At 45.7% G+C, this 22,824-nt stretch overlaps 1 protein-coding gene across 1 annotated transcript in view; it reads left to right on the top strand.

Moving 5' to 3' along the window:
• Positions 1-11,662: 11,662 nt before the first annotated feature.
• LOC139393228 (staphylococcal nuclease domain-containing protein 1-like) overlaps positions 11,663-22,824 on the top strand; it is a 334,741-nt gene continuing 323,579 nt past the window's right edge. The window contains exons 1-4 of the mRNA XM_071141677.1: positions 11,663-11,963; positions 18,482-18,631; positions 20,152-20,272; positions 20,558-20,639. Of these exons, the coding sequence (XP_070997778.1) occupies positions 11,751-11,963; positions 18,482-18,631; positions 20,152-20,272; positions 20,558-20,639 (566 nt within the window). The 5' untranslated portion in view covers positions 11,663-11,750. The remainder of the gene's footprint in view (positions 11,964-18,481; positions 18,632-20,151; positions 20,273-20,557; positions 20,640-22,824) is intronic.

Here is a 22,824-nt window from a genome sequence, read left to right as displayed (position 1 = left end):
AAGGTCAGGGCGTGACAATTTGAAAGTTAGCAAGATACTTAGTTTAGAATATCTGAATATCTGTGTACTTATTATTTTTCTATAATCGCCCTGACCTTAGAGAGCCGTTTTATTTCTCTATTTGGTTAGGTCAGGGTGTGATGTGGGGTGGGCATTCCATGTTTTGTTTTCTATGTTTCTTTATTTCTATGTTTTGGCCGGGTAGGGTTCTCAATCAGGGACAGCTGTCTATCGTTGTCTCTGATTGGGAATCATACTTAGTTAGCCCTTTTCCCTCCTTTCAGTGTGGGTAGTTGACTTTGTTAGAGACATTATAGCCTGTGTTAAGCTTCACGTTAGTTTCTTTGTTTTGTTGTTTTGTTGGCGACATTTACCTAAATAAACAGAAATGTACACTCACCACGCTGCACTTTGGTCCACTTCTTACGACGGAACTACCCACCACCAAGGGACCAAGCAGCGTGGCCAGGAGGAGCAGGGATCCTGGGCCCGGGAGAAGAGAGAATGGAGGACATCTTGGACATGGGAGGAGGTTATAGTATGGGACAAGACCCTGCCATGGAAACAGGCTGAAGTAGCGAGGGAGGAACGACTTCGCTACCAGGAGTCACGGCAACGGAGCAGGCACGAGAGGCAGCCCCCCAAAACATATTTTTGGGGGGCACACAGGGAGTTTGGCTGAGTCAGGTTGGAGACCTGAGCCAACTCCCCGTGCTTACCGTGGCGAGCGTAATACTGGTCAGGCACCGTGTTATGCGGTGGAGCGCACGGTGTCTCCAGTGTGCATTCACAGCCCGGTGCGCTACCTTCCAGCTCCTCGAATCGGCCGGGCTAGAGTGGGCATCCAGCCAGGTCGGAGGGTGCCGGATCAGTGCATCTGGCCGCCAGTATGTCTATACGGCCCAGGATATCCTGCGCCTGCTCTGCACAATGTGTCTCCGGTGCGTCTGCATAGCCCGGTGCGCTACCTTCCAGCTCCTCGAATCAGCCGGGCTAAAGTGGGCATCCAGCCAGGTCGGAGGGTGCCGGCTCAGTGCATCTGGCCGCCAGTATGTCTATACGGCCCGGGATATCCTGCGCCTGCTCTGCGCAATGTGTCTCCGGTGCGTCTGCACAGCCCAGTGCGTCCTGTGCCTGCGCCCCGCACGTGCCGGGCCATCCAGCCAGGACGGGTTGTGCAGGCTCTACGCTCGAGACCTCCAGTGCGCCTCCAAGGCCCAGTGTACCCTGTGCCCGCTCCCAGAGCCAGGCCTCCTGTATGTCTTCCCAACCTGGTGAGTCCTGTGCCTGCTCCCAGAGCCAGGCCTCCTGTATGTCTTCCCAGCCTGGTGAGTCCTGTGCCTGCTCCCAGAGCCAGGCCTCCTGTGTATCTCCAGCCCAGTGATGATCCATGGCATGGCAAGAAGCCTCCAGTGATGATCCATGGGAAGCCTTCAGTGATGATCCATGGCATGAAGCCTCCAGTGATGATCCATGGCAAGAAGCCTCCAGTGATGATCCATGGCACAAAGCCTCCAGTGATTATCCATTGCAAGAAGGCTCCAGTGATGATCCATGGCACAAAGCCTCCAGTGATGATCCATGGCAAGAGGCCGTGACAGTTGTTTACAAAGCATGTGACAAATAATATTTTAACATAAATTCAGCAATCAATAAACACATAAGGAGGGGGAGAAAAGAATCAGTGGCAGCAAGAAGGCCGGCGACGCCGAAAAATTGTTTCAAGCCAGTGTCTCCACACCTTCAGAGCCCTGACCACCGCTAACAACTCCCGGTCCCCCACATCATAGTTACGCTCCGCTGGACGGCGTGAGTGGCTGAGTAGATCAGAATGTCATCGATATAAACAACCACTCCCTGCCCTTGCAGGTCCCTGAGAATCTCGTCTATAAAGGATTGGAAAACAGCTGGAGCATTCTTTAACCCATACGGCATGACGCGGTACTCATAGTGGCCCGATGTGGTACTAAATGCGGTTTTCCACTCGTCTCCCTTCCGAATACGCACCAGACTATACGCGCTCCTGAGATCATCAAATCAAATCATCAAATCAAATTTATTTATATAGCCCTTCGTACATCAGCTGATATCTCAAAGTGCTGTACAGAAACAGCAAGCAATGCAGGTGTAGAAGCACGGTGGCTAGGAAAAACTCCCTAGAAAGGCCAAAACCTAGGAAGAGACTTAGGAGAGGAACCAGGCTATGATGGTGTGGCCAGTCCTCTTCTGGCTGTGCCGGGTGGAGATTATAACAGAACATGGCCAAGATGTTCAAATGTTCATAAATGACCAGCATGGTCGAATAATAATAAGGCAGAACAGTTGAAACTGGAGCAGCAGCACGGCCAGGTGGACTGGGGACAGCAAGGAGTCATCATGTCAGGTAGTCCTGAGGCATGGTCCTAGGGCTCAGGTCCTCCGAGAGAGAGAAAGAGAGAAAGAGAGAATTAGAGAGAGCACACTTCAATTCACACAGGACACCGAATAGGACAGGAGAAGTACTCCAGATATAACAAACTGACCCTAGCCCCCCGACACATAAACTACTGCAGCATAAATACTGGAGGCTGAGACAGGAGGGGTCAGGAGACACTGTGGCCCCATCCGAGGACACCCCCGGACAGGGCCAAACAGGAAGGATATAACCCCACCCACTTTTCCAAAGCACAGCCCCCACACCACTAGAGGGATATATCTTCAACCACCAACTTACCATCCTGAGACAAGGCTGAGTATAGCCCACAAAGATCTCTGCCACAACCCAAGGGGGGGGCGCCAACCCAGACAGGATGACCACATCAGTGAATCAACCCACTCAGGTGACGCACCCCCTCCAGGGACGGTATGAGAGAGCCCCAGTAAGCCAATGACTCAGCCCCTGTAATAGGGTTAGAGGCAGAGAATCCCAGTGGAAAGAGGGGAACCGGCCAGGCAGAGACAGCAAGGGCGGTTCGTTGCTCCAGAGCCTTTCCGTTCACCTTCCCCCTCCTGGGCCAGACTACACTCAATCATATGACCCACTGAAGAGATGAGTCTTCAGTAAAGACTTAAAGGTTGAGACCGAGTTTGCGTCTCTGACATGGGTAGGCAGACCGTTCCATAAAAATGGAGCTCTATAGGAGAAAGCCCTGCCTCCAGCTGTTTGCTTAGAAATTCTAGGGACAATTAGGAGGCCTGCGTCTTGTGACCGTAGCGTACGTGTAGGTATGTACGGCAGGACCAAATCAGAGAGATAGGTAGGAGCAAGCCCACGTAATGCTTTGTAGGTTAGCAGTAAAACCTCGAAATCAGCCCTTGCCTTAACAGGAAGCCAGTGTAGGGAGGCTAGCACTGGAGTAATATGATCACATTTTTTGGTTCTAGTCAGGATTCTAGCAGCTGTATTTAGCACTAACTGAAGTTTATTTAGTGCTTTATCCGGGTAGCCGGAAAGTAGAGCATTGCAGTAGTCTAACCTAGAAGTGACAAAAGCATGGATTAATTTTTCTGCATAATTTTTGGACAGAAAGTTTCTGATTTTTGCAATGTTACGTAGATGGAAAAAAGCGGTCCTTGAAATGGTCTTGATATGTTCTTCAAAAGAGAGATCAGGGTCCAGAGTAACGCCGAGGTCCTTCACAGTTTTATTTGAGACCATTAAGATTAATTGTCAGATTCAACAGAAGATCTCTTTGTTTCTTGGGACCTAGAACAAGCATCTCTGTTTTGTCCGAGTTTAAAAGTAGAAAGTTTGCAGCCATCCACTTCCTTATGTCTGAAACACATGCTTCTAGCGAGGGCAATTTTGGGGCTTCACCATGTTTCATTGAAATGTACAGCTGTGTGTCATCCGCATAGCAGTGAAAGTTAACATTATGTTTTCGAATGACATCCCCAAGAGGTAAAATATATAGTGAAAACAATAGTGGTCCTAAAACGGAACCTTGAGGAACACCGAAATTTACAGTTGATTTGTCAGAGGACAAACCATTCACAGAGACAAACTGATATCTTTCCGATTTTGTGAAGAACTGCGCTCCGTGAAATTATTCCACCGCCGTAGCAATGAGAGGTAGTGGGTAGCTAAACCCCACTGTGATGGCATTTAGACCCCTATAATCAATACACGGATGCAAATCTCCCTCCTTTTTTTTCACAAAAAAGAAACTTGAGGAGACGGGTGAGATGGAGGACCGAATGTACCCCTGTCCCAGAGACTCCGTGACATATGTCTCCATAGCCAACGTCTCCTCTTGGGACAATGGGTACACGTGACTCTTGGGAAGCGCAGCGTTTACCTGGAGATCTATCGCACAATCCCTTCCCGGTCGATGAGGTGGTAATTTAGTCGCTTTCTTTTTACTGAAAGCAATTGCCAAATCGGCATACTCGGGGGGAATGCACACCTTGGGACCCTGGTCTGGACCCTCCACCGACGTGGCACTGATGGAAACTCCCAGACACCTTCCAGAACACTCATCTGACCACCCCTGGAGAACCCCGTCTCCACAAAATTTTAGGATTGTGCCGGGCCAGCCAGGGAATCCCTAGCACCACTGGAAACGCAGGCGAATCAATAATATAGAGACTGATACGCTCCCTATGATTCCCCTGCGTTACCATGTCCAGTGGAACCGTGGTCTCCCTGAGGGAGAATCTATCGGCACAAGCAGAGCACCTAACTTAAGAGCGAGTCCGCGATCCATAAAGTTCCCAGCTGCGCCTGAATCGACTAGGGGTGGGGTGGCATTTCTTTGGGGGGCCGCACAGCCCTCCATGTGCTCGCCAGAGGTAGCCTGACTGCCATTAGGTACCGAGATGAGATCCTCAGACCCCCTGTGAGACCATATGCTGGTGTGGTTGGCCCTGGGTTCATCCTAATGCAAGACAATGCTAGACCTCATGTGGCTGGAGTGTGTCAGCAGTTAAAACAAGTCAAAATGAGGCTCAGTAGTGTGTGTGGCCTCCACGTGCCTGTATGACCTCCCTACAACGCCTGGGCATGCTCCTGATGAGGTGGTGGATGGTCTCCTGAGGGATCTCCTCCCAGACCTGGACTAAAGCATCCGCCAACTCCTGGACAGTCTGTGGTGCAACGTGGCTTTGGTGGATGGAGCGAGACATGATGTCCCAGATTTGCTCAATTGGATTCAGGTCTGGGGAACGGGCGGGCCAGTCCATAGCATCAATGCCTTCCTATTTTACATCAGCAGTTGTCGGGGCGGCAGGGTAGCCTAGTGGTTAGAGCATTGGACTAGTAACCGGAAGGTTGCAAGTTCAAATCCCCAAGCTGACACGGTACAAATCTGTTGTTCTTAACTGATTTGCCTAGTTAAATAAAAAATATGTTTATACAGAAACCAAGCTTAAAACCCCAGAGAGCAAGCAATCTTGCTTTGTCTTGTATTGTTTTGTACTCCATTCCCGCGGAGTACCAGGACCTCCGGGAGGTGTTCAGCAAGTCCCGGGCCACTTCCCTTCTGCCGCACCACCCCTATGAATGCGGGATTGACCTTCTCCCTAGCACCTCGCTGTCGGGACCTGAAACCAAGGCTATGGAGGACTACATTGGGGACTCCCTAGCTACTGGATTTATCCATCCCGCTTCCTCTCCCGCTGGTGCAGGATTCTCCTTCGTGGAGAAGAAGGACAAGACCCTGCGCGCGTGCATTGACTACCGGGGACTCAATGACACCACTGTTAAGAACTGTTATCCGCTACCACTCATTTCCTAGTCCTTTGAGCCGCTCCAGGTGGCCACTGTGTTCTCCAAGCTGGATCTACATAACGCCTACCACCTGATGCGGATTTGAGAGGGGGACAATGGAAGACCGCCTTCAACGTGGCCACTATGGATATCTGGTCATGCCCTTTGGTCTCACCAACGCCCCTGCCATGTTCCAGACTCGGGTGTCTGACATTCTCCGCGACATGCCGAACCGGTTTGTCTTCATCTACATTGATGACATCCTTGCCTTCTCCCGCTCCCCCCAAGAGCACGTGCTCCATGTCCGGCCGGTTCACCAGCGCCTTCTGGAGAAACAGTTGTTCGTTAAGGCGGAAGAATGTGAGTTCTATCACTCCACTATTCCCTTTCTGGGCTACGTTATTTTGGATAGGAGGGTCAAGATGGATCCTGAGAAGGTGAAAGTGGTGGTGGATTGGCCTCAGCCTACATCCAGGGTGCAGCTGCAACGCTTAATGGGTTTCACCAACTTTTATCACTGCTTTATCCGGGTTTACAGCACCCTGGTCTCCCCCATCTGCCCTCACCTCTACCAAGGTTCTGTTCACTTGGTCCACGGCCGCAGACCGGTTGTTCCGGGACCTTAAACATTGCTTCACCCTGGCTCCGATCCTGGTTCAATCGTAACTGGCTGGAAGGTGCGAAACATCCGTTCATTGTGTGGACCAACCACAAAAACCTGGAGTATCTCCACACCTCCAAGTGCCTCAACTCCAGGCAGAGATGAGACCTGCTGTTTACCCGGTTCAACTTTTCCCTCTCCTACCGGCCGGGGTCCAAGAACGTCAAGCTGGATGCCCTGTCTTGCTGCTATAACCCCACTGCTACCACCCCAAAGCCCGAGACCATCCTTCCCACCTCGTACCTGGCGACGGCACTCAGCTGGGGTATCGGGAAACAGGTCCGGGAGGCGCAGCGGTCCCAGCTGAACCCTGGGGAGGGCCCAGGTAACCAAATGTTCGAGCCTGACACTGTCCGCTCCACAGTCCTGGAGTGTGCCCATCTCCTCCAGGTACCTGGAGTAAAGCCCAGTCAGCCCTCCTCAAGACCACCAACAGGTATCGATGACAAGTGGATCGCCATCGGACCCTGGCTCCCCAGTATCTTCTCAGGCAGAAGGTATGGCTATCCACCCGGGTTCTGCCCCTCCGGGTGGAATCCCGCAAACTCTCCCCCCGGTTTATCGGCCTGTTCACCATCTCCAAGATCATTAGCCCCTCTGCTGTTCGTCTTCTGTTGCTCGGTACCCTTCGTATACATCCCACCTTTCATGTGTCCAAAGTCAAATCCATGTATCACAGCCCTTTGTCTCCCGTTTCCAGGCCCATCCCTCTTCCCCGTCTCATCGACCGCCAACTAGCTTACACGGTGAGGCGTCTCCTGAAGTTTTGACCTCGGGGCAGGGCGTTCCAGTACCTGGTTGACTGGGAGTGTTATGGCCCGGAGGAGATGTGCTGGGTCGCCACCAGGGACATCCTGGACACAGGCCTCATCGCAGATTTTCAGCGTCGACACCCTGGTCAACCCGGTATGCACCCAGGTAGGACTCCAGGTGGCACCCCTAGAGGGGAGGGGGGGTTACTGTCACACCCTGATCTGTTTCACCTGTCTTTGTGATCATCTCCAGGTGTTGCCCATCTTCCCCATGATCCCCTGTGTATTTATACCTGTGTTCTCTGTTTGTCTGTTGCCAGTTGGTCTTGTTTCTTCAAGTCAACCAGTGTTTGTCTCAGCTCCTGCTTTTTCCAGTTTCTCTCTTCTCGCCCGACAGGTTTTTACCCTTGCCTGTCCTCTGAGCCCGCCTGCCTAACCCTGCCGGCCGACCTGTACCTTTGCCCCCCTCTGGATTACAGACCTCTACCTTACCCTGACCCTTCCTGCCGCACGGTATTATTGCCCCACCTCTGGTTTACTGACCCCTACCTGCCTTGACCTGTCTTGCCTGCCCCTGTTGGAACATTAAACAATTGTTTATTCGACGTCGTCTGCATCGGGGTCGTATCTCCATACCTGGTAGAAAATTACGACATCTATCTCGCTTCTCCTTCATTTTGGAAGAAATTAATTGATTCAAATCTGTTCAACTATTGTCTGTCTCTCTCTTTGAGTCAACTGCCCACCACATGTTATGCACTGCAGTGCTAGCTAGCTGTAGTATATTCTTTCAGTATTAAATTCATTATCTGATCCTTTGATTGGGTGGACAAAATGTTAGTTCATGCTGCAGAAGCTCTGATAGGTTGGAGGACGACCTCTGGAAGTTTTCATAATTACTGTGTAAGACTATGGAAAGGGTTGAGAACCATGAGCCTCCTAGGTTTTGTATTGAATTGTACCTAGAGCAGGAAGGAAGCTAGCTCTCCTCTGGCTACACCATGGTGCTACCCTACAGAGGGCTGTTGAGGCTACTCTAGACCTTCATTGCAAAACAGTGTGTTTTAATCAATTATTTGGTGATGTGAATATATTTATTATAGTTTTATCTAAAAAGCATAACATTTTAAATGTTTTACAACTATTATTTTTATGAAATTCACTGAGGAGGATAGTCCTCCCCTTCCTCCTCTGAGCCTTCACTGATGGAAACCTAGCTATAGATATAAAATAATTTCATGGTTTGTATAAACATTATTTTAAATGGTCAAACATGTTTTTTTTTCTGACCTGATTTCTTTCCACACATCACAAGACTTATTATTTAAACATAATAAACCCCCAATCCCTGCTTCCCCCAAAACACATAATGGAATATATATTGTGCATTATACACTGCTCAAAAAATAAAGGGAACACTAAAATAACACATCCTAGATCTGAATGAATGAAATATTGTTATTAAATACTTTTTTCCTTACATAGTTGAATGTGCTGACAACAAAATCACACAAAAATTATCAATGGAAATCAAATTTATCAACCCATGGAGGTCTGGATTTGGAGTCACACTCAAAATTAAAGTGGAAAACCACACTACAGGCTGATCCAACTTTGATGTAATGTCCTTAAAACAAGTCAAAATGAGGCTCAGTAGTGTGTGTGGCCTCCACGTGCCTGTATGACCTCCCTACAACGCCTGGGCATGCTCCTGATGAGGTGGCAGATGGTCTCCTGAGGGATCTCCTCCCAGACCTGGACTAAAGCATCCGCCAACTCCTGGACAGTCTATGGTGCAACGTGGCATTGGTGGATGGAGCGAGACATGATGTCCCAGCTGTGCTCAATTGGATTCAGGTCTGGGGAACAGGCGGGCCAGTCCATAGCATCAATGCCTTCCTCTTGCAGGAACTGCTGACACACTCCAGCCACATGAGGTCTAGCATTGTCTTGCATTAGGAGGAACCCAGGGCCAACCGCACCAGCATATGGTCTCACAAGGGGTCTGAGGATCTCATCTCGGTACCTAATGGCAGTCAGGCTACCTCCGGCGAGCACATGGAGGGCGTGTTCGGCCCCTCCCAAAGAAATGCCACCCCACACCATGACTGACCCACCGCCAAACCGGTCATGCTGGAGGATGTTGCAGGCAGCAGAACGTTCTCCACGGCGTCTCCATACTCTGTCACGTCTGTCACGTGCTCAGTGTGAACCTGCTTTCATCTGTGAAGAGCACAGGGCGCCAGTGGCGAATTTGCCAATCTTGGTGTTCTCTGGCAAATGCCAAACGTCCTGCACGGTGTTGGGCTGTAAGCACAACCCCCACCTGTGGACGTCGGGCCCTCATACCACCCTCATGGAGTCTGTTTCTGACCGTTTGAGCAGACACATGCACATTTGTGGCCTGCTGGAGGTAATTTTGCAGGGCTCTGGCAGTGCTCCTTCTGCTCCTCCTTGCACAAAGGCGGAGGTAGCGGTCCTGATGCTGGGTTGTTGCCCTCCTACGGCCTCCTCCACGTCTCCTGATATACTGGCCTGTCTCCTGGTAGCGCCTACATGGTCTGGACACTACGCTGACTGACACAGCAAACCTTCTTGCCATAGCTCGCATTGATGTGCCATCCTGGATGAGCTGCACTACCTGAGCCACTTGTGTGGGTTGTAGACTCTGTCTCATGCTACCACTAGAGTGAAAGCACCGCCAGCATTCAAAAGTGACCAAAACATCAGCCAGGAAGCATAGGAACTGAGAAGTGGTCTGTGGTCACCACCTGCAGAACCACTCCTTTATTGGGGGTGTCTTGCTAATTGCCTATAATTTCCACCTGTTGTCTATTCCATTTGCACAACAGCATGTGAAATGTATTGTCAATCAGTGTTGCTTCCTAAGTGGACAGTTTGATTTCACAGAAGTGTGATTGACTTGGAGTTACATTGTGTTGTTTAAGTGTTCCCTTTATTTTTTTGAGCAGTGTACTTCTGCTAACATGTCTATTCTATTCTACTAAGTTTATTATATTATTGTTGCATTGTCCAGAAGGATTCTGCAAGTAAGCATTTTGTTGGACATACACACTACAAGTCAAACGTTTTAGAACACCTACTCATTCAAGGGTTTTTCTTTATTTTTTTACTATTTTCTACATTGTAGAATAATAGTGAAGACATCAAAACTATGAAATAACACATATGGAATCATATAGTAACCCAACAAGTTTTAAACAAATCAAAATGCATTTGAGATTCTTCAAATAGCCACCCTTTGCCTTGATGACAGCTTTGCACACTCTTGGCATTTTCTCAACCAGTGTCACCTGGAATGCTTTTCCAACAGTCTTGAAGGAGTTCCCACATATGCTGAGCACTTGTTGGCTGCTTTACCTTCACTCTGCGGTCCAACTCATCCCAAACCATCTCAATTTGGTCGAGGTCGGGGGATTGTGGAGGCCAGGTCATCTGATGCACTCTATCCCTTTCCTTCTTGGTGAAATAGCGCCTACACAGCCTGGAGGTGTGTTGGGTCAGGCTGGTCTATATTTCCTTGTGTCAAAATTAGCAAAAAATAGTCCTCTATCCACCCTTTTGGGAATTTTTGATGAGCTAGTGTCCAGCTGAGTGACTGTCCAGCTCTATTATTAACGAGCTGGACAGTCAAGAAACTATATGAATGTAGATCCATTGTCTGTGCACAGTGTTTATTAGTGAGCTGGACATATAGCCGAAGGAAAGTAGGATTGGATTAAAAAAAAATATGACAAAAAAAAACTAGTGCACTGGGCCTTTACTAGTCCTGTATTAGGTGACCTATACCGCCAGCTGTTGTGCAGCTCCCCCCCAAAAATGTCAGAAGTTATGGCTGGACATTCAATAAATGTTGTGAATATAGGTCCATTATAATTTCTACAGTTTAAATTTGGTTTCAGTAATTTTAAAGTATATTCAGTTCGTTTCTCCCCCCCACAAAAAAAATATGTTAAAAAATACATGATAAAAAAAGAATTGCTTTGCGGGCAAATATGTTGTATGTTTGACACTCCTGGTCTACGATTACATGGGATGGGAAGTATGCCAAGATAGATTTAGGTACAGGCATTTTTGCCTTACAGTAAATAATTCCCCCCGTTGAAATAGCCTACAATGGAACAAAGACGCATAGCCTCTCTCTGTAGATTAACAAATTCAGATTTGTTGAGCAGCTTTGGTTCATACATGGTCACATTTGTATTTATTTTATTTCACCTTTATTTAACCAGGTAGGCAAGTTGAGAACAAGTTCTCATATTCAACTGCGACCTGGTCAAGATAAAGCAAAGTAGTTCGACACGTATAACACAGAGTTACACATGGAGTAAAACAAACATACAGTCAATAATACAGTAGAAAAATAAGTCTATATACAATTTAAATAAATAAATCATTAGATTTGCATTGGGTGAATAGACCACATAACACTGTACTATTTTTGCATGTCTCGAGCTCGAGGCATCCACGATAACGTTATGAACGGTACCAGGGTAATACTATGCTGACGTGTATAACCTCCACATGCACCGGAAGATCTTATTTCACTCTGATTACGCGTCCAAGGAATAGCCCCATCTGCCCCATTCATTTCTAATCCTGTACCCGGAAAAGTAACTCTTTGACGTGTATGCATGGTACCGTGTGTTTCCGGTATAGCGTGTGTTCACAGTTATCCAGCCTTTTCCTCTTGGGTTTCAATAGAACAGTCACTTTGGATTCCCGGCTCCTTACCTGTTTCCCCCTAAACGGCGTATCTAACTTTGTGGACATGGCATCATCAGTTTCGGCACAGGCGAATCCTGCTCCGGTTGCGGCGCTCCAGAGAGGAATAGTCAAGATGGTAGGAACATATGGATGAAGAGTGTGGGACTAGGGATGATGCTAACAGCTTGTTAGCTTTCGATTAACGAACTAGCTACGATAGCCAACTTGTGGGGGATTCAACTTCTCATTGTCGTGGGATTTTACTTGTTAGAAAAGTACTATTCAATGTCGTGTTCAATGACACTGTTGGCTAGCTAACACCGTTAGCTAACTTGCACCACAAATTGACTCAATGTTGCAGTTTAGGATTAGCAACGTACATTGAGGAGTTGACAGGGTTTGTGTAAAAGGTGCTAACTAACGGTACTTTAGTAAACATTGCATTGCGCAATGAAACTATTTGAGACAAACAAGCAAGAGAGTTGGTTGTCCTACAGAAGTGCTTGAATGAGGTGTTTAGGAAAATACCTTGACGTTAGTTCAAACACTCGCAAAAGAGGTTTCTACCTGGAGCCAGTTTAAGTTGCAACAAGACAACTTTTTTTGCACATTAATTGTTGGCAGATGTTAAATCATGACTCCCGTCCTAGCAAAATTGTTTGGTTGACCTCGGCTATGGGGTTCATGTAGCTAGGTTACTGTAGCCAGATAAACCTGCACTAGCTTAGCTAGCTAGGAGTGTTCAAAGTTCGTGTCTTGGTGAGCGCGTGCAGCTGTATCGGGGCTAAACTCTGATTTATGGTTCTGGAACGGAGCTAGCTGGCATTATTTGATTCCAATCTCCACACACAACATCCAAATGGTTAGCTAGCTATCATAGCTAGCTAGCTTTCACGTTAGAGTATGTCCGTCAACTCGAACAATTGACACTACTATCAAAATAATATTTTAGTTTGAGACGAATCAGATAAGTTACCTATTTCCAAAAAGTGTGGCAAAAATATCAAACGGGTGAAACATTTTGCCTTCAGTGTAGTTTGGTCAGCAAGTCCTGCTGCTCAGAAGAGACCACGGGAAACTGACACGTATTCCTCGCCCCCCTTAAACTCCCTCGGTAGTGGAAGCAAGCAGCAGCAGTTGTAGTATCTATAGCTACAGTGGTCCAAAGTAACCCCAAATGATTTAGCATGCACAGTCTCAATCTATATCTAAGCGATTTCTAGAGGCTAGTATTCGGCTTACTAAATCATTTGGGGTTACTTTGGGCCTTGCATTTAATCACATTCCCGATTTTTTGGCAATTACTCATTTTACTTCCTCCCTCGGTGGGCCAGTCTATACCGTTTCCAGCTTGTATTCGAGGTGATACATGTTCTGTGTGCCTGTGTCATTTCCTGAAAAGCATTTTCAGTGATCAGATTCAGGCCACAGTTTATCTAATCTAGTGTGATATGTATAGGCTAGCTACATCAGATATGGCTACAAGCTATCATACAACACTCAGACAATTCAGAGCTGTAGGATTCTTCTCCCACCCACTGTAGTTACTGACTGAAAGGCCTGTTTTTTTGAGTATACAGTAATTATAGACTGCCTGCCACTGCCTACATGTCCCCCATAGACTTATGTTTCCTCTGGAGAGGGTAAACAAGCGAGTGGTCACCTTGGGAATAAGGGAAGTGTGTGGCATGAGACAGTTACAGCAAGGGATAGATTGACATTTACAGGATGGTTGGTTACCTGGAGGAAAATGGGGGAGGGTCATGCTTTTTCAATGTCAGGGTTAGGGTTTAGTAATAAATATATATTTTTTTTACAAAAGTGTAACCTAGGGGAGGGTCATGTAATTGATGAAATATCAATAGTTCTCGGTGTTGTAGTATTAGTTGCTTATTAGGCTATATATGGATGTGTGCCCTGTGTCACCCCTCATCTCTGATTTTCTCCAAAATGCACCATCTTGTGTGCAGACTAGCCTATAGATTAGGTTCTGCTCAGTTTGAGTGTGAAGATGAGGACCGGAGGTCAACTTTGATAGCTTGCCACTACTATAATTGATTTGGTTAATAACAATCTGTTTCTGGCCATTTATGTATTTGTTAGTTATTGACCTCACAATAAGACAGATTCAAGTAACTTTTGTTGTGGTGCTAAAACTTGAAGTTGCAGCCGAGGAAATGGACAGCTCATGGTGCTGAAAGTGGACAAATTGGACTAGGCATAATTCATTTTAACCGTCTTCATTTTAATGAGACTACTAACAACGAGGGCTTTGTATTGTAGCCTATTTCTTCCTATTTAAGAAATAAGAGGTAGTCGTACCTGTTTTACAGATTTAATTAGGCAATTGCTCCACCCTCCCATGCACCCTTTAAATAACCTACCTCCGTGTCAGTGAAGGGCTGTTAAGTTAAAATCTAGAATTGAGGTGGTATGAGAGGGTACAGTGCCGTGCGAAAGTATTCGGCCCCCTTGAACTTTGCAACCTTTTGCCTCATTTCAGGCTTCAAACATAAAGATATAAAACTGTATTTTGAACGACATTTATTGGATATTTCAAACTTTTTTAACAAATCAAAAACAGAAAAATTGGGCGTGCAAAATTATTCAGCCCCTTTACTTTCAGTGCAGCAAACTCTCTCCAGGAGTTCAGTGAGGATCTCTGAATGATCCAATGTTGACCTAAATGACTAATGATGATAAATACAATCCACCTGTGTGTAATCAAGTCTCCGTATAAATGCACCTGCACTGTGATAGTCTCAGAGGTCCGTTAAAAGCGCAGAGATTATCATGAAGAACAAGGAACACACCAGGCAGGTCCGAGATACTGTTGTGAAGAAGTTTAAAGACGGATTTGGATACAAAAAGATTTCCCAAACTTTAAACATCCCAAGGAGCACTGTGCAAGCGATAATATTGAAATGGAAGGAGTATCAGACCACTGCAAATCTACCAAGACCTGGCCGTCCCTCTAAACTGATCAGAGATTCAGCCAAGAGGCCCATGATCACTTTGGATGAACTGCAGAGATCTACAGCTGAGGTGGGAGACTCTGTCCATAGGACAACAATCAGTCGTATATTGCACAAATCTGGCCTTTATGGAAGAGTGGCAAGAAAGCCATTTCTTAAAGATATCCATAAAAAGTGTTGTTTAAAGTTTGCCACAAGCCACCTGGGAGACACACCAAACATGTGGAAGAAGGTGCTCTGGTCAGATGAAACCAAAATTGGCAACAATGCAAAATGTTATGTTTGGCGTAAAAGCAACACAGCTGAACACACCATCCCCACTGTCAAACATGGTGGTGGCAGCATCATGGTTTGGGCCTGCTTTTCTTCAGCAGGGACAGGGAAGATGGTTAAAATTGATGGGAAGATGGATGGAGCCAAATACAGGACCATTCTGTAAGAAAACCTGATGCAGTCTGCAAAAGACCTGAGACTGGGACGGAGATTTGTTTTCCAACAAGACAATGATCCAAAACATAAAGCAAAATCTACAATGGAATGGTTCAAAAATAAACATATCCAGGTGTTAGAATGTCAAAGTCCAGACCTGAATCCAATCGAGAATCTGTGGAAAGAACTGAAAACTGCTGTTCACAAATGCTCTCCATCCAACCTCACTGAGCTCAAGCTGTTTTGCAAGGAGGAATGGGAAAAAATGTCAGTCTCTCGATGTGCAAAACTGATAGAGACATACCCCAAGCGACTTACAGCTGTAATCGCAGCAAAAGGTGGCGCTACAAAGTATTAACTTAAGGGGGCTGAATAATTTTGCACGCCCAATTTTTCAGTTTTTTATTTGTTAAAAAAGTTTGAAATATCCAATAAATGTCGTTCCACTTCATGATTGTGTCCCACTTGTTGTTGATTCTTCACAAAAAAATACAGTTTTATATCTTTGTTTGAAGCCTGAAATGTGGCAAAAGGTTGCAAAGTTCAAGGGGGCCGAATACTTTCGCAAGGCACTGTATGCCATTGGCCTACCCTTAATTAAAGACAATGTGGAAAAAGTACAGTTCAAACAGGTGCCATTAATACAGGTAATGAGTGGAGGACAGAGGAGCCTCTTAAAGAAGAAGTTACAGATCTGAGAGCCAGAAATCTTGCTTGTTTGTAGGTGACAAAATACTTATTTTCCACCATAATTTGCAAATAAATTCATACCAAATCCTACAATGTGATTTTTCTTGGATTTGTTTTCTTCTCATTTTGTCTGTCATAGTTGAAGTGTACCTATGATGAAAATTACAGGCCTCGTCTTTTTAAGTGGGAGAACTTGCACAATTGGTGGCTGACTAAATACTTTTTTGCCCCAGTGTATGGCTTACAGACTCAGTCCCACTACTCTTGGTGTAACCTTTGTCTCCTGTTCTTCACTCCTTTCCTTCAAGACCACAAACCTGAGCAGAACAGAGATATTAGCCTATTTCCACTTATCCAACCTTTTCAAATGTGTGTCTGGGAGGAAAGGAGATGAGGAGGCAAGCCAAAGCCACTGTGTGGATCGGAACACAGCCCTTGAAATAATAATAAATAATGCAAAATCAAAGTGTTGGAGAAGAAAGTAAAAGTGCAATATGTGCCATGTAAGAAAGCTAATGTTTAAGTTCCTTGCTCAGAACACGAGAACATATGAAAGCTGGTGGTTCCTTTTAACATGAGTCTTCAATATTCCCAGGTAAGAAGTTTTAGGTTGTAGTTATTATAGGACTATTTCTCTCTACCATTTGTATTTCATATACCTTTGGGTGTTCTTATAGGCACTTTAGTAATGCCAGTGTAACAGTATAGCTTCCGTATCTCTCCTCGCTGCTACCTGGGCTCGAACCAGGAACACAACGACAACAGCCACCCTCGAAGCAGCGTTACCCATGCAGAGCAAGGGGAACAGCTACTCCAAGTCTCAGAGCGAGTGACATTTGAAACGCTATTAGTGCGCACCCGCTAACTAGCTAGCCATTTCACATCACATCGTTACACCAGCCTAATCTCAGGAGTTGATAGGCTGGAAGTCATAAACAGCAGCGCTGCTGGCAAAACGCACAAAAGTGCTGTTTGAATGAATGCTTATGAGCCTGCTGGTGCCTACTATCGCTCAGTCAGACTGCTCTATCAAATATTATATATTTGTCTTAATTATTGAATGTTATAAAGTCTAGTTCGCAACGAGCCAGGCGGCCCAAACTCTTGCATATACCCTGACTGCGTGCAATGAATGCAAGAGAACTGACAGAATTTCACCTGGTTAATATTGCCTGCTTACCTGGATTTCTTTTAGCTAAATATGCAGGTTTAAAAAGATAAACTTCTGTGTATTGATTTTAAGAAAGGCATTGGTGTTTATGGTTAGATACACGTTGGAGCAACGACAATCCTTTTTCGCGAATGTGCACTGCATCGATTATATGCAACACAGGACACGCTAGATAAACTAGTAATATCATCAACCATGTGTAGTTATAACTAGTGATTATGATTAAGTTTAATGCTAGCTAGCAACTTAACTTGGCTTCTTACTGCATTCGCGTAACAGGCGGGCTCCTCATGATGCAGGTGGTTAGAGCGTTTGACCAGTTAACTGTAAGGTTGCAAGATTGGATCCCCTGAGCTGACAATGTAAAAATCTGTCGTTCTGCCCCTGAGCAAGGCAGTTAACCCACCGTTCCTAGGCCATCATTGAAAATAAGAATGTGTTCTGAACTGACTTGCCTAGTTAAATAAAGATTAAATAAAGGTGTAAAAAAAAAAGAAGATATTGGCGTCCAAAAATACAGATTTCCGATTGTTATGAAACCTTGAATCGGCCCTAATTAATCGGCCATTCCGATTAATCGGCCGACCTCTATTCACTACTATTGCTGCCGTTACCACCACTCACTACTATCGCTGCCGTTATTACCACTCACTGCTGACGTTATTACCATTACCACTATTACTTTACCACTACTGCTATTATTACTATTACCACTACTACTACTATTGCTATTACTACTGCTATTGTCACTACTTTTTCTATTACCACTACTGCTATTACTATTACTACTACTATTATCACTACTGCTACTCTTACTATTACCACTATTACTACTGCTATTACTACTACTATTTTTGCTACTGCTATTATTACTATTCCCACTACTGCTATTACTATCACTACTGCTATTATTACTATTCCCACTACTGCTATTACTATCACTACTGCTATTATTACTATTCCCACTATTACTATCGCTATTACTATCACTACTGCTATTACTATTACTACTGCTATTATTCCTTTTCCCACTACTGCTATTACTATTCCTATTCCCACTACTGCTATTACTATTGCTATTACTGTCACTACTGCTATTACTATTATCACTATTACTACAACTGCTACAACTAGACAGTCATTCTCTTTCATCACAACTGTTTTTTCTCCACCTCCATGGAATACTGTTGAGTTCTGAGAGAATTTGTGAAAATTATAAGCACTACCAAAACATTACTTCCATATCAGCCCATTAACAGTCTTCAATTAGCTTATAGACATTCTAATAATTGTGCCTGGTCTTACCTACCACTGCTACAATGCAAATTACCCTGGTCTTTCCCCTTATAGCCTAATGCTAATATTTACTGTGATGTTCCTCTCTTCCAGGTCTTGTCAGGATGTGCAATAATCGTGAGGGGCCAGCCACGGGGAGGCCCGCCCCCGGAGCGTCAGATCAACCTGAGCAACATCCGTACCGGAGCGCTAGCTCGCCGCGCCCCCCAGAGCCAGCCCGACCAAAAGGACACCCCTGACGAGGTGAGTTGAAGCACTTCAACCAATCACTGACAGTGGGCTGGTCCATTCATGAAGGGGGGTAGACGTTGTATTGAGATTCATAAGGTGGCTGCATGGAGACTATTCTTTCACTATCGGGAGCAGCATAATTAGGGTGGAGTGTTGTCTAAGAAAAAGTGTTGGGTGCTCTTCGATCAGGTTCCACCTGCAGTGACAGTTATGTAGTCGCTGATCTATGATACTTGTTGTCTAGTAAAGCATATACAGTGCATTCAGAAAGTATTCAGACCCCCTCCACTTTTCCACATTTTGTTACATTTTGTTCTAAAATGTATTAAATAAAAATAAATCCTCATCAATCTACACACAATACCCCATAATGACAAATAAAAAAACGTATTAAACTGAAATGCCTTATTACGTAAGAGTTCAGACCCTTTGTTCAAAATTAAGCTCCGGTGCATCCTGTTTAAATTGATCATCCTTGATGTTTCTACAACATGGTTGTAGTCCGCCTGTTGTAAATTAATTGGACATGATTTGGAAAGGCACACACACCTGTCTATATAAGGTCCCACAGTTGACAGTGCATGTAAGAGCAAAAACTAATCAATGAGGTCGAAGGAATTGTCCGTAGATCTCCGAGACTGGATTGTGTTGAGGCACAGATCTGGGGAAGGGTTCCAAAAAATGTCTGCAACATTGAAGGGGACCAAGAACACAGTGGCCTCCATTATTCTTAAATGGAAGAAGTTTGGAACCACCAAGATTTTTACTACTGTCTGGCCAAAGGAGCAAAAAATGGGAGAAACTCCCCAAATACAGGCGTGCCAAGCTTGTAGCATCATACCCAAGTAGACTCGAGGCTGTAATCTCTACCAAAGGTGCTTCAACAAAGTACTGAGTAAAGGGTCTGAATACTTATGTAAATGTCATAATTCCGTTTATTTTTAATAAATAAATAATATTTTTGCTTTGTCATTACGGGGTATTGTGTGTAGATTGGGGGGGGGGGGGAAACAATTGAATATATTTTAGAATAAGGCAGTAATATAACAATGTGGAAAAAGTCAAGGGGTCTGAATACTTTCCGAATGCACTCTGTGTCCCATCTGCCTTCCTTTTATAAGGGAACATTAGAAATGGTTGTTTTTGGTCAGGGTCATATAGCATGATAGAGGCTGCTTGTGGACGAAAGGCTGTGTTAGCATGGGAAGCCAGATTTGAGGCCTTCCACCAATTTAATGTAGCCAACTGGGTGGTACATCCAAATTCATTGGCTGATCCCTCCTGGTGACTATGTTGGAGTCATGTCCAACTGGGTCATCAGGAGGGATCAGCCAATTGTGTAAAAGTGAAATTGACTACATCAAAATGGAGATTGCGCTACCCTTGTGGTCACAGATGCAATAATGGCAAAGATGATTCCTATCTCTATGGTCTTGGTCTGTAAATGAATTGTGGGTGATTGATTATTTGGTGCCCCTAGTGGTATAACATTGACCCATTGATCATGGCTATCGGTCTTCTTTCCCTTGCAGCCCTATGCCTTCCAGGCCAGAGAGTTCCTGCGCAAGATGCTGATTGGGAAGGAGGTATGCTTCACAGTGGAGGTCAAGACTGCTCTGGGCAGAGAATACGGCATGGTGTACCTGGGCAGAGGTGAGAAGACCACCAGACATTTTCACAGGTCTAACCACAAATAGAGGCCAGAGTTACTACTAGTCGGGTAAAAACGTCACTACATCACTGGTGCACTATTTGTCTATATCCCACAGGGATATTTTTCTATTCAGGGGTAGGATTTCAATTCCCTCCTTGAATTGACTGCATTTGCGTTGATTGAGTGAATGGACTCGTTTTCATGCGTGAACCCTCATACAACCCACTTTGTCCTTTACTAAAACTATATTTATTTAGTGTTAAATCCTCTGTCTCTCTCTCTAGACACCACCGGTGAGAACATTGCTGAATCTCTGGTGAACGAGGGCCTCGCCACCGTCCGCAGGGAAGGAATCCGGGGCAACAAGTAAGACTCAGCAGTGCTGTGATATCACAAGCAACAGGGTGCAACAGTCTTTTAACAGGGTGTTGATTGACTTACAAAGGCTTTAATCAGCCCCATGGGGATTTGAAGTGGTGGTAACCAGGGAAACACAACGGTCAATTTGTCACAGTAGAATTTGCCGTTGTTACATGCGTATGATGATGGACTAAACATCGGCACACTCTCTACTTGCCATGATGCCACAATTGTGATGTCACAATACAACACTTGCACTATGACAGAGATTATGCGCTACCTGTTGTCACAATGGGCTGCATGTATTATTGATGACACAATGCCACTGCACATAGAATCCCCCTCCCCCACTTGAGGGTTTCAGTTAAGGTGTGAGTCCAGGTGGTGGCAGTGTTGCCCTGCAGTAACATTGAGGCTTTCCCACTGATCGGCAGTCTCAAAAGCCTCTGTCATACATAACGTAAAGCTCACCGGTCTAATAGCTGTCCCAAAACTCCTTCACCTCTGAGTGATTGATCGCCCCCTAGTGGGCTTGACTGGGCGCTACAAGAGTTCAGTGCTGTGAAACCGTGTTTTCACTGTGGGTACCAGATGAATGAATAAATAGTCTGCCTGCATATTTTGGACCTAATGACTCGTTTCAAGCATTCCACGCAATGGCTTGGAACAGGCTTTAATGTAAACGCCTCTACGCAGGCTGTCGTTTGGCCCAAATAGGGTGGCTATTATGGTGGGAGGACTGGGAGACGAGCAGACCCTTATTCATTAGCCTGGCGATTGCTCTTGACGATCACCCCAATCGGAGGGCGATGATGATGATTTGAAAAGGAGCGGGCGAGCACATGTTCCGAACCTGGCTGTCCGTGGCGCCCAAACTATGCCAGGCGCCAATTAACAGAAGGCCCGGGCCGCATGCCAACAATCCTCTCCTCGCTGCTACGGCAAGCTGCTGGGGCACACTCACACACAATTCCACTACACAGATCTCCTCTTCAAACACTTTCTGTGTCTTCCAAGGGAACCCGACCATGGGGCCACCACGACTGCCTGAGGATTTTGGCAGGCTCCTCCTGGCCAATGAGAAAGTAGGTTGTCTCTCTGGCTGTGGCTGTTTTGTTAAATTACTGAAAGAGGGAAGGGGGGCGTTGTGGTTTATGTAACCACACCGACCGGCGGTGAGGGAATCCAAATTAGCATTGGTACCACTGCTTCACAACTATTGATCCTTTAAACTGCGATCCCCAGTGGAGTGGCTAAACTGCTGAGGGGTGCCTCTTCTGAACCACCTTCAATGTCCAGTGCTTCTGTTTCTGTCTGCTGTATTTGTCAGATTTTCTGTGCCAGATACACTTGATTTTACATGATCTCATCACACAGTACCAGGTAGGCCACCTCCTGTGTCTTCATTGATCTCTTATCGTCAGCCTAGTCGCATTCTCGCAGTATCTCGCTGTGTCCGTTCAGTATCTGGGCTTGCCTCAAGATGCATCCCAAATGGCACCCTATTCCCTACATAGTGCACTACTTTTATCCAGAACCCTATGGGTCCTGGTCAAAATAAGTGCACTACACTATAGGGAATTGGCACATCCTCCTATCTGTGGTTTGTGCTGTTAGTCCTAAGTAGCTTAAGTGCAATTGACTTTCTGTAGGCTTTTTAGTCTGGCCCAGAAAGTTAATGTTCTCTATTCTTGCTTCGGTAAGCAAGAAACAGTTTTATTTCAGTTGGGATTTGTGTCTAGAACAGTCGAAGGAATGGGGGGAGACGCACTGGTGGTGTTGGGCGCCAGTCCAATGCTCCAATTAGGAGCTGTTTCAGAACACTCAGACTCTCTCTGTGTGTGAGACGTGTTTTAATTGAGTACCACTTTGTGCCGCTTTCTTTCTAAACCTAGCACCCGCTCTCCCTTTCAGACAGCATCAATGCAAAAAGGCTCAATATACACAGTGCACATTTCAACAAAGAACCCAGTCCCACTATCTCACTCTCCATTTCTCATATCAGTCATGGGCAAGCCTCACTTCTCCACTCCATAAAAAACTTGTTAAAAGTCTTCACACGACGACGGAAAACAATTAAGAAAAGGGGAAAAAAATGGGAAAAAGCTGATGGTCTTTCAAGATAACGGTCGCCATTTTTGTTTTGAACCAGCGTGGAATTAATTGAGACATATCACCCGCCTTGCCTGCT

Source organism: Oncorhynchus clarkii, chromosome 33, assembly GCF_045791955.1.
Source record: "Oncorhynchus clarkii lewisi isolate Uvic-CL-2024 chromosome 33, UVic_Ocla_1.0, whole genome shotgun sequence".
NCBI classification, from domain to species: domain Eukaryota; kingdom Metazoa; phylum Chordata; class Actinopteri; order Salmoniformes; family Salmonidae; genus Oncorhynchus; species Oncorhynchus clarkii.
This window is presented reverse-complemented; position numbering and strand designations above follow the sequence as displayed.